Source organism: Pipistrellus kuhlii, unplaced genomic scaffold (genome assembly GCF_014108245.1).
Source record: "Pipistrellus kuhlii isolate mPipKuh1 unplaced genomic scaffold, mPipKuh1.p scaffold_m20_p_5, whole genome shotgun sequence".
Classification (NCBI taxonomy): Eukaryota; Metazoa; Chordata; class Mammalia; order Chiroptera; family Vespertilionidae; genus Pipistrellus; species Pipistrellus kuhlii.
In genome coordinates, this window is record NW_023425551.1 from 33962591 (window position 1) to 33975024 (window position 12434).

Consider the following 12434-nt stretch of genomic DNA (forward strand, 5'->3'; position numbering starts at 1 on the left):
ATATACACACACACACACACACACACACACAGAAAAATGGAAAGATCTAGAGGGAGAAGTAGACAAACTGATCACTTTTGGATACTGAGTTGAGCAAGACAGCTGTGGAGGACATTTTGAAATTATTTGGGGGAAATTTGAATATGGTTTTAGATAAGATAAAAATACGTAACTATGGAAAAGAGATTACTGACTAAAATATTAATAGGTAAATATAAATAGGTAAATGTAAAGAACTATACATTTTAGCAAATGCATACATATGTAAACACACACACACATACACTCATACACACCTGGATTTAAAAAAAAAAATCCAGAAAATTGAATACTACAGTTTTCATGTTACTCTGATGAATATAATTCTTTCTTTTTTTCCAGGCTTGTATTTTTTTTAAAATATATTTTATTGATTTTTTTACAGAGAGGAAGGGAGAGAGACAGAGAGCCAGAAACGTCAATGAGAGAGAAACATCCACCAGCTGCCTCTTGCACACCCCCTACTGGGGATGTGCCCGCAACCAATGTACATGCCCCTGACCGGAATCAAACCTGGGACCTTTCAGTCCGCAGACCAACGCTCTACCACTGAGCCAAACCGGTTTCGGCCAGGCTTGTATTTTTAAGGACAAAAATGTAAAATTAGAGAGCCCTGAAACATAAATACTAGGATATAGAGAAGAAGTCATTATGTAACAAAAGAGGTTTCACAAATCAATGAAAAGAGTTCAAACAAGAGATGCTGAGTATGGGGGAATTCAGAATAAAGCTTCTTATTATATACAGTCTCAAATTAAATTTTAGATGAATTTCAGAGTTAAAAGAAATAAACCATAAAAAACATAGATCAATATATACCTAATCATCAGATGGGTAACCAAGGCAGAAACACAATGGAATAACTTGCCAAATAAAAGAGCAATGAAATTGGATATACCAACTACTACCACGGATGGGGCAAAATTATTATTAGTAAGTGAAAATATTTTATAGCTTATAAAACAAATGCACTGAAAATTTATTAAAATTAATAGTCATCAGTAGGTGGCTGATTATAAAATTACACAAAATCAACCCTATTTAGGAAAAAATATAAAAAAAAAAAACTAAAGAAGAAAGATAACTACACCCCAGGATGGACTTTATACATATGTTTAGATTTACTAAACATTTTTTTATGTTAACAGTGTGTAGTTTTCATTTTTCTCCATTTGGGTTCCACGTGTCTCTTATGAAGCTTTATTCCCAAGTGTTTTATTTTTCCTTTCCATTTGGTAATGGAATTTATCTTCACTGAGCAAGAAAGGTACAGAGAGGTTCTTTTCCCAGCCATCCATCCTCCTCCTGCCTATCTCCCCTAGCAGGAGGGTCATGGTTTGATAGTTTGTTTACTGCCAGCACAAAAGGGCAGAAACTATACATTCCAGAGCTCAGATAACTGCCTCTGCTCAAGAAATGCTAAAAGCCAGCTCTGTTTTCCTGTTAAGGGAAGAAAAACCACAATTGGAGATTTTAAGAAACATACACATAAAAAAAAACATAACTCTTAGGGACAATGCAACCTAAGGAAGATGCACTTTTAGAAAATGGGTAAGGCCCTCTGGAACTACAAACAGTTTCAAATTTTAGAAAAAGAAAAACAAAGTAAGAAGAGATAGCCACACTCGAGAACGAAATATTTTATAAGTTTAAGAAAAAACAATCTTATAACATAAAGCAAGACAGGAGGTTGGAAATGCTGAGAGAAAGGTATCAGATTTTAAAGTCCAATTTAGGAGCACTATCAGTTGACTAACAGGAGTTCCAGAAGGAGAAAAGGAAATAAGCAAGGTAAACAAATAACAAAAGACAATTTCTAAACACATAAAGAAATGAATATTTACAAGAGGTGTCATTGTTCTGCAACCAGACTTTTTCAGTGAAGGAAGTGACTTGTTGATTTACGTGATGGCACAAGCTCCTTGTGTTGCTGGAAAACGGAAACAAACAGTTTGCAGACTGGCTACTTTAAATAGCACTGCTTTACGGACATCAGTTGTTTTTGCCTAACTTCATCCAGCATCTTTTTATAATAGCACCTTGATTTTCTTGTTTTTAAAAATATATATATTTTATTGATTTTTAAATAGAGAGGGATAAAGAGCTAGAAATATCCATGAGAGAGAAACATCTATCAGCTGCCTCTTGCACACCCTCTACTGGGGATGTTCCCGCAATCAAGGTACATGCCCTTGACCGGAATCGAACCTGGGACCCTTGAGTCTTCAGGCCGACGCTCTATCCACTGAGCCAAACCAGGTAGGGCTAGCACCTTGATTTTCTTTTGGGAAAGGCCTCCTTACCCTATTTTAATCCTTGTGGTTTGGATAGGGCTCACCTCTCTCCTCAGCTCAAGGGGTGGACAAATGACTCAAGTCTACGGAATCAGTGTCACACTATGTTAGACCAATAAAATTAATCTAAGCTTTTGTCAAAACTGCTGAAAATTTTAGCCTCCCTGGCTCTTGAATTGAGCACTCAAATCCAGGCATATCTGAAACAATTCTAATTCCTGGAGTTAGAAGTTACGTGAGTCAATAAATTTAATTTTTGTCCTTCTTGTGCAATAGTTCTGACTTCAGAGTGCATCAAAATTACCTGGAGTATGTTAAAAACAACAAACAAAACAACAGACTGCTGTAATCCATACCCTGGGATAAGTCAGGATGAAGACTCAGAATTTTTATTTCTAAAAAGATCCCAGGTGATGCTTATGCTAGTTTAGTGACTACACTTGAGAATTAACTGCCTTCAGCCATTATGAATTGGTTCATATTACTTATACTTGTGACTAGTGACTGCTATATCTCCAATTATTTGAAATAACCCTTGAAGCAAATTAAAAATTAAAATTTTAAGTTATCAAGAAATAATTAAATTAGAAATTCATACCACTTAAGCCTTTCTTAAAATATCTACAATCTGAAATCCTTATCTCTATATATATAAGCCTAAGCAATGGGATGACCAGTCTCTATGATGCACAGTGACCACCAGGGGACAGATGCTCAATGCACAGGATTGAGCTCCCTCCTGTCTGGATCAGGTCTGTGGGGATCAGGACAAAACTGGTATCCAATGTTTGGGGAGGGGTCCGGAATTGCGAGAGGGCACAGGCCAGACCCAAGGATCTCACCGGTGCACAAATCTGTGCACTGGGCCTCTAGTTATTTATAAAAATAAAGCCCGACAATTATTCAATTTAAAAAATTGATTGTACCTATAAAGGCTAAGAAACATCTTTCTTTAAAAATATATATATATATTTATTTTTTTTAATTGATTTCAGAGAAGAAGGGAGAGAGAGAAGGAGAGAGAATCTTTGACCCACTGCCTCCTGCAGGCCCCTAACCAGGAATGTGCCCTGACCAGGAATCGAACTGGGACCTCCTGGATCATAGGTTGACACTCAACCAATAAGTCAGATGATCACAACTCCATTTTTTCCCTTTATAAAATATTTTTAAATTTAAAATCTGTTGTCTGATTATATCCAAAGCACCTATATTTAAAAACATCCTTTCATTATGAAAATATATGTTAATAATATTACTTTATAGAGAAACATTGATTATGAATCTGATTTTACAAAAATTAGATCTGCTTTTATTAAATTACTACTTTGTATTAAGTGCTGATTATAATTCATATATTACATATATTATAAATTATAATGTAAATAAGGCAATCCTATTTACACCAATAAAAAAGAAAAATCTTTTTATAAGAATAATTCAAGTCCTATTTCTTAATCTGTTTATTTTTAACCAAATTTCAAATATTAAAATTCCAATGTACATTTACAAGAATCACTACATAGGCTCTTCAAATTCATCAGAACAGAACTGACTTGTGCTTCTTAATTAATGGAGAATAAAAATAGGTTAGCCAGAGGATGCTAACAACTTTGCAATTCCTTGGATTATTACTTGGGCTTGAGATACAGCACCTATATTTTAGTGGAGGGATTTAGCAGCATAAATATGGAAATTTTCCCTCGATTATTTTTCATTTTGATTAGCCCTTATTCTATTCATACAGGAACAGATTGGACATTACAGCAGATATAAACATGAGAATTTGCTTTTAGAGTTTTAAAGTGACACTCCAAACAATGTCAGATGCTTATTAAAAATGTATATACTTAATATTAAAGGATAAATTAATTTCCTGTTTTGAAACCAACTCAAACATTTTAAATATTACCCAATTCTCATAATCCCTTCTATGGAAACTATGCAATAAATATTTGATCTCATTTTCACCAAAACCAGAGTCTAAAGGAAGAAAGCTATGTAAAGTTTCTTTAAAGCACACAATTTCTACTTGAAATATTATTAGTTTTTTTTTCTGAGTTTCTGTAGGCATTACTTTACTATTTATTATGCTTAGAATAAAATAGCAATCAGAAAATCAACCTAAAATTGTGATTATTTGCCACTTGGCTTCTGACTATTCCCATCAGGCACCTTGGGAGACCTAGGCAGTGCCCAATGAAGCTCGGCCCCACACAATGTCTTGCAGAGAGAGGGTGATGAGAATGGCACATTGTCTGCCCCTCTGAACAGAGGTCACAGCAGGGAGAGCATCTGCTAAGATAATGTGAATGAAGGAAACAACTATAATTGCCTCATTAGGAGATCTCTGGCCAAATAATCACAAGAATAAAAGGACTTGGAAAACCACCCTAAAATTAAGTCAATAATAAGGTAAATGTGAGACAGAGTAAAAAATGTAGAAGAATTAAGGCGACTTGGGTATTCTATTGGTTTTACTATTTTTCTTAGTCACTGTATGAATGAAAAGAAAGTTGGATGCAACAGTTCAGTTATTCAGCTCCAGCCCTTGCCAGTCATTAGTAGGAAGCAGAAGATGCAAATTCACAGCTGTCTGGGATACAAACAAATGTAAAATAAAGGGTGCTGGGGGATTGCTTACAAGGGACCAAAAATAGGAAATAAGAAGGGATACCTACTGGTTTATATTGTGAAATTACAATGAAAAGCATATAATCAAAGGCATGAGGAACAGTTTAAGAGGGAAAGGACTAAAATTAAAAGAGCAAAGTATCAGAAAAACAAAACAAAACAAAAGAACAAAGCTGTCCCTGCCTGATCAATTAACTTTCTTCTACTTTCTACCTCTACCTAGGCTTTCCTTAAAAGTCAATAGCATAGAATTACAACTAAAGCCTGAGTCACCTGAAATTGTCAGCTGATATAGGTGTTTGTGTTTTATTTAACATTGTTGATAAATTAAAATTTCATACCAAAAGCTAAGGTAAATGTTTTTCTAATTTAAATTTAAATTACGTACCCAAACTAGTCACAAGACTGAAATGTATTGACACTGTGACAAATTATTTTTGCATTTCCTGATATTTTGAAGTTAAACTTTATGAACTTAATTCATATTATACAGTCAAAACATATTATTATATAAATAGGTTCTTGAAGTGAATTAAAATTAATAAATTTTTATGATTCCATCAAAAACAATAAAATTAGCTTGTTACACCCATAAGCCAGGTTTAAAATAAGCAAACTATTTGATGACTTTGATGTTTTGCACCCAAAATGTGCTGGCTAATTTTTCCATTCCATTTACCATTCCGGTCTTTAAACCGCCTTAATCTCCTGCCCTCAGATGTTGACCTTGTAAGAATAGGGGTCATAGGTCAGAATAGACAGACCTCAAAGGATCTGGACTATCAATTCATGCCTGAGAGATTTCTCTTCCACAATAGGAACCTACGAAACAGCAAATTCCTAAGTCTAATCACACAAGTATCAGGGTGAAACTGTTATTTATTGGAATTTGTTAATTTACATATTTAAATATCTCTACCACTTAAAGAGTATTTTTCCTTTTCTTTTGGAGCAGATTTTCAGATAAATAAATATGAAAATAAAATAACTGAAAGAACTTTTCATGTAAAACAGATATCATTAATATGATTGTATCATACACCTAAATATAGATTTATTACTTTAAGGCATTCCATCTAGATTTTAAATATCTGAATTCCTAGCCACAAAGAATCTGAAAAACTTTAAATTATACCACAGAGATAATGTCTAAAAGAGGTTATCCTGCTGTAGAGGTGTGGGTGAGAGAGTGTGTGTGGGGGGAGGGGTAAGGGTTAGAGAAGGATTACCACAAGTTTTGAGTGTACTTAGGTAAATGGACATTCAAAGAATATTTTTAAATAAACAAATCAAAATATACAATCCTTCAATAAAAACAAATATCTTATGGCTCCCAAGCCTTCTTGCAAATTAAAAGAATTTGAAACACAAAATTATTGTCCTGTAAAAGTAATCATACACCTTCACTTTTATTTTTAAAAAGGACAAGTTAGATCTTCTTAGCTAAGAATATAAATATATTAAATTAAAAGAGCAAAGTATCAGAAAAGTATCAGAAAAACAAAATAACATATATATTTATATATATTTATATTCATATGTAATGAGTTTCTGTTCATGTTCACCTTGTCTTTCACACCATAAACAGTAAATATATCATAATATGTCATTCTCATATCATTTTAATAGTGGACTAAAAGGAATGCCATGTTTCATAATCAATTTTAAGTCTAAAGGAACAGCATCTTAAAAATGCTAAATGAACAAGACTTTCTAATATGATCAAATGAAACTTTTTTCCTATACTTATAAGCCAAAAGCATTACTACTGAACTATATAACAATTACCCTTCTTTCTAAAAATAAATTAAAATTCCAACTCATGTAGAAAATGAAAAAGCTTACTCATGTACTAATGCAGTGATGCAAATAAAATATTGCCTGAAATGGAATAAAAGCAGTAGAACAACGGTATTCTTTTCTAAGTTATTTTATAAATATCAAGTCAACGTTGTTGAAAAGAAACTTGCATTATAAATAGCACTTCTTGGACTACGTGGTTGGGTCAAAAGATGTGGAAGGTTAAAGAGAACAAAGAAGATAGTCACTGCCCAAGAAAAAAATCAGAATAAAAAAGGAGGTAAAAAAAAACATAAACAATTAAAAAATATGAAGCTATATGTATATATCCAATATATATATATATATATATATATATATATATATCTCTCTACCATGTATGCATGCACTTCAACTGATTTTAAAAATTACATGTGTTTTTATTCTTTAATTATTAAGAATTAAAATAATTTAACACACATAGATTTCCAAACGAGTTATTTTAGTATACATGCTGTTTATACATAACATATTTATTAATATAAACTAAAATTTTATTATATAAAATATTTAATCATATGTTGTAGGCTGACATGATTATTTCATGTAAATACTAAACATCAACAGTGGCAAATACATAATCATTCTTCCCCCATAATTTCTTCCTGTTAAAAAATACTTCTTTTTCTCATAGTAAATTGTGGTTTATTAAAGAATAAAACCATAAGGGTAAGCCAGTTTGTGAGAAGAAATATAGAGTTTAAAAATATTTTTTCTTTACAACCTTCATTTTACTATAAAAAGAGCATTGTAAGGGTTAGTCAACCTCTACTCTTTGATAATGAACGTAAGAAAAACTAAATAGCAAAAATAAATCTAAAATTATTTCATTTGAAAGTTTTAAGAAAACATTTTAAATGTGGAGGATTTAAAATAAAACAAGGTAACACTGCTTCTGGGTAACTTGACACTAGTCACTGAACACTAAATTCAGAACAATTTTAAGACAGAATGAAAAAATAACCCCACTTACTTTTGTAACTAGTTTACTCAAAATTAAGCCAAAAATCTTTTAAATTATTTTGTGTTTTTTGCCATGAATCTTCACAAAATGTGTTTTTATCATATATGTATTAGAATTGGACAAACTATATATATAAAACAAATTTGATATATATAATATAGATTAGAATTGAACAAGTAAGTTCTTTTGAGTGACAGAACCAAATTTTGAATTTGTTAAATGTTTTCATTGCCTATAATAAAAACTTTAAAGATTTAATATTTTACCTTGAAATGATAGAAAGTAGATTAAACTTTCTAATTTATAAACATTTCAAGATAAAATGTATTTTTTTTCAACAGATAGCACTTGAACAATTTATATTATTCATATAAAAAACAACACCTCAACCTAACCCAAACACGTTATATACATAAGTATACTCTAAAAAGATTACAGATATAAATGTAAAATGTAAATCTATAAAGCTACAAGAAGAAACATGGGGCGAGGGGAATCTCTGGGATCTAGGGTTAAGCAAAGATTTCTTAAATAAGACATCACATAAATATAACATAAAAGATTGATAAATATCTTTATCAAAATTTAAAACCTTTCCTCTGTGAGAGATGTTTAAGAGACTGGAAAGACAACCCACAAATTCAGGAAAAAAATTTGCAAACTGTATGTCTGACAAAGGACTTTTACTTACAGTTATATAAAGAGCTCTCAAAATGCAATAGTAAGAAAACAAACAATCCAATAGTGGGCAAAAGGTATAAACCAAAGAAAATAAAAGGATCACACAAAAACAAAAAAGAAGCTCAATATCAATATCCATTAGGGAAATGAAAATAAAATCCATGACAACATATCTACCTACTAGAATAGTTAAAATAAAAAATACTGTCAATAACAATGCTGGCAAAGATGCAGAGCAGTTGGAACTCTCATATATTGTTGGTGGGACTTCAAAACAGTATAATCACTCAGGAAAAAATGTTGGCAGCTTCTTATAAAGTTAAATAGATAGCTATGACCATATTATCCATCAATCCTACTCTGAGATAAATGAAAAACTTAGGTTTCTTGAACAGTGGTACCCAAATGTTTGTAGTCACTCTATTTATGATTGCCAAATTGGAACTGCCCAAAGATTAATTCACACTGTAGGAAGGCTGTCTAATAATTGCCCTAATAATTGACATGAAATGTTCTGTGACATATTGTTAAGTAAAAAACAAATTTCAAAAAATTACATAATAATATAATTCCCATCTCAGTTTGTATTTCAAGTGATTTTCCCCTAACTTTTTTTAATATTTGAATTTTCTGTATATGAGTTATGATATGAGTTATCCATTAAAACAGGCAAAACAATAGATATATTTCCATTTGAAAAAAGAGGTGAGGTGTTGGGATATATGGTAAGACCACATCTGTGGTCTCAGAATAGCCTAATAAAAATGGTGGCAGGGGATGGACTGGTCAGTGTGCAATGCTGAGCGTTCAGTATGCACTGCAGGGTAGCTCAAATTGCAAGAGAGCCCATATTACTGAAAAATCCCATTCAGCTGCCCAGCGGTATTTGTACTAGACTATAGGAAGTCCAATAACATAAAAACATGAATAAATTTTCAAAAGTCTTTCCTAAATGCAATAAGCTCATCACCTAGCAAATGAAAATGATAACGTACCTATCTCCCTTTGGTCTTCTTTTTTGTAGTGTCTTCCCTTTGGGTCTTCTTTCACTTCCTAAACAGGGGCTCCCGCCAGGTCCTGTTACCCGTATTGATTCAAGGCCTTTGGAAGATTTTTTAAATGTGAATTCCACTGGTTCTCCTTCTTTTAGGCTTCTAAATCCTTCCATGAATAATTTGCTCTGTAAAGAGTAGGGGAGGAAAGGGGGGAGAAGGAGAGATCATGATTATCAATGCTTTATAAATTATCTCTATAATTGTAAGATTAATTTAGCAAAATATTCTTTGTTACTTATTACTACGTATAAGTCTTTTTTTTTTTGTTTAAGTTCAGTGATGGTTATATGCCATTTTAAAGTTTACTTTTGCAATGCTGGCAGTGAGAGAATAAACTAATACCATGTTTTAAAGGCAATTTGGCAATCTTACAAAAATTTAAAGGTGTATATTCTTTGACCCAACGATTCCATTTCAAGGACTCTCCTACAGACATACTCACACAAAGGTTAAAACACACACACACACACACACACACACACAAACAAACAAAAACAAACAACAACAACAACAACAAAAACAAAAACCTATTTCAAAATTTACCTCAGCACTGTCTGGTAAGAAAATAACTACCCTAATGTCCATCACTGGTAAATTGATTAAATAAATTGTAGTAGAGCTATAGAATGTAATGTCATTGAGCCATTTAAAGAAGATCTGCATGTATTAATGTAGGAAGATAAACATGTAATGTTGTTGATTTAAAAAATTAAGATTAAAGAAGAGTGTGTTTACCATAATACCAAATATGTCAAGAAGACTTTGAAAGTTGCACGTTTATATATGTAGAGATGGAATCTGGAACAACAAAGTCATTTTCCAGTCCTTTTCTGGGTAAGTGGGGAAACTTTTAGATAATACACATGATTATACTGTGTGAACTTTTTATAATTTGAAAGAAAATACATTTTTATAGCAAGAAAGATGATTTTCTTTTTGGTGGTGGGGGGGGGCATTTTCTGATTACAAACGTGTAACCTTGGCTACAAATGTGAACTGGCTCTTCGGATTTTACTCTATTTGTCAAAGTAAATGTGCCAATTCAAAATATACTTTAAAAAAAAGTTTGAAAATCACTAGTTTATTTCTTCAACCCCCTTTCTGTATATTTTACAGATCTAATTTGGAATCTCATGTAGCCTTAAAAGAATTTCCCCCCCCCTGAATTTAGGGGCAACAAGGTGCAAAACGAAATATGGTAGAAGACATTGGTCCAAGTGTGCAGGTGTGAATGAGTCATTTTATCTCTTTTCTATGTATCTGAAAATTTAAGTTTGAGTTGAGTTTCCCCACATGCATTCTGATGAACAGTGGTTTCAAAACAGACTCCATGAAGAAGGGATCTGGTGGTCAATAAGTTTGTGGAACACTGTACAACATGTTGTTTCTCTTTAGTCATCGTACGATAGTTTCTGAGATGCTCTCCCCTCTCCCCGACACCGAAATAAGAATCTTATCTGTGTTTAACATAGCAATTTCCTGACATAATTGATGCCAGAGCCCTTGTTTTATAAGTACAGATGACTAGCGCACTTAGGGAAACACTGAACCAGAAAATCTCTACCCCTCGCAAGTCAAAAGACAGCTCAATAATTACAAATAACCAAGTGATTATATGGAACAAATAGAAACAATACTTCCAAGTTCAACCAAAAGGAGTGTATTCATTGTGAAAGGAATACGATACGTGAAAACAGGGTTTTTTAACTGGTTTTAGGTCACCTGACACTGCGAAATCCTTCCAGGGGAAGTGTGCAACTGGCAGCAACTTTTCTGCTGTCTGATGCGATGTAGAAATTAGAAAAACAAGACAAAACAAAACAAAAAAACACAACTGCCCTTTAAAATAAAAACAATGATAGTTTTTAAAGCTTTTTTTTTTTTTTAACAACACCCAATCTTCTCATTTCCCCTAAGCTTTCCCTCACGAATTATAGAGTTCTTTTGCTTTCATCCCCTTCCTTACTCCTCACTCAGATTATCAAATCAGACAAAGCGGAGTATAGGTCAACTATTGCAATTAAGAGAATGGACACAGGTTGTTCATATGTTTTGTTTCTGCAGTAAAATTCCATCACTTATTTATTTACTCATTTCTAGTGTTCATAGGCACTATCACCATTTTTATTTTATTTCACTTACCATTATTACAATTTTTGACAGGTATCAAAACTTATAATCGATTACTTAGATTGGGCCTTCCAAATCTACACTCCCATCTCTTTATACTTCACTAAGCTCTGTATATTATTCATATTATGAAAGAATAGTTCTTTAAATTATATGTTGAAACATACATGAGCTTCAAATAATAAAATTCAGCAAAGTGTTGATATGGTTGCTTTCAAGAGACAATGTCATTTTCAAATATAGAATGAAAATGAGGCTATTAATTTATTTTTAGTGTAAACTGACTTACTTAGAGGTTTGGAAAAGAAAATTATATCATTTAAAATAACCTACTAAATTTATTATGAGGAAAAAACAAGTATTGACACGGGAAAGTCTTTTTGATTTAGCAACGTGGCACTACAATGTCACTAGGCTTATGAAATGTCAGTAGTAACATTTTTAAAAGTTTGAACATAAAACTTTGAACTAAAATTTTATAAATAGAATTAAAATAAAATATAAATAAAATTTTATCTAACATAAAGGTCCTAACATATTTTTTAAATGATATCATAAAGTAATATGATTTAAAAACTTTAAAATAAAAATAATAAGCTTTTATTTTCAACCAAGAAAGAACACTAAGTCAGCTGAATAATTTGGTCATCTTAGAGCTTGAAATTGTACATTTATAACTCAAGGTACAAGTGATTGTTAAATGTTGTCAGCAACTCACCGCAATAAAAATGACCTAAAATTCTTTCAAGATTCTGAATCAGTATCTTTCTTTTTTTAAAGAAACTGCTACTGAGGAAA

General features: G+C 32.1%; 1 protein-coding gene across 1 annotated transcript in view; it reads right to left on the reverse strand.

The window, feature by feature from the left end:
- Positions 1 to 12434, reverse strand: part of LIN28B (lin-28 homolog B) — a 67865-nt gene that overhangs the window by 19628 nt on the left and 35803 nt on the right. The window contains exon 3 of the mRNA XM_036414415.2: positions 9447 to 9631. Within this exon, the coding sequence (XP_036270308.1) occupies positions 9447 to 9631 (185 nt within the window). The remainder of the gene's footprint in view (positions 1 to 9446; positions 9632 to 12434) is intronic.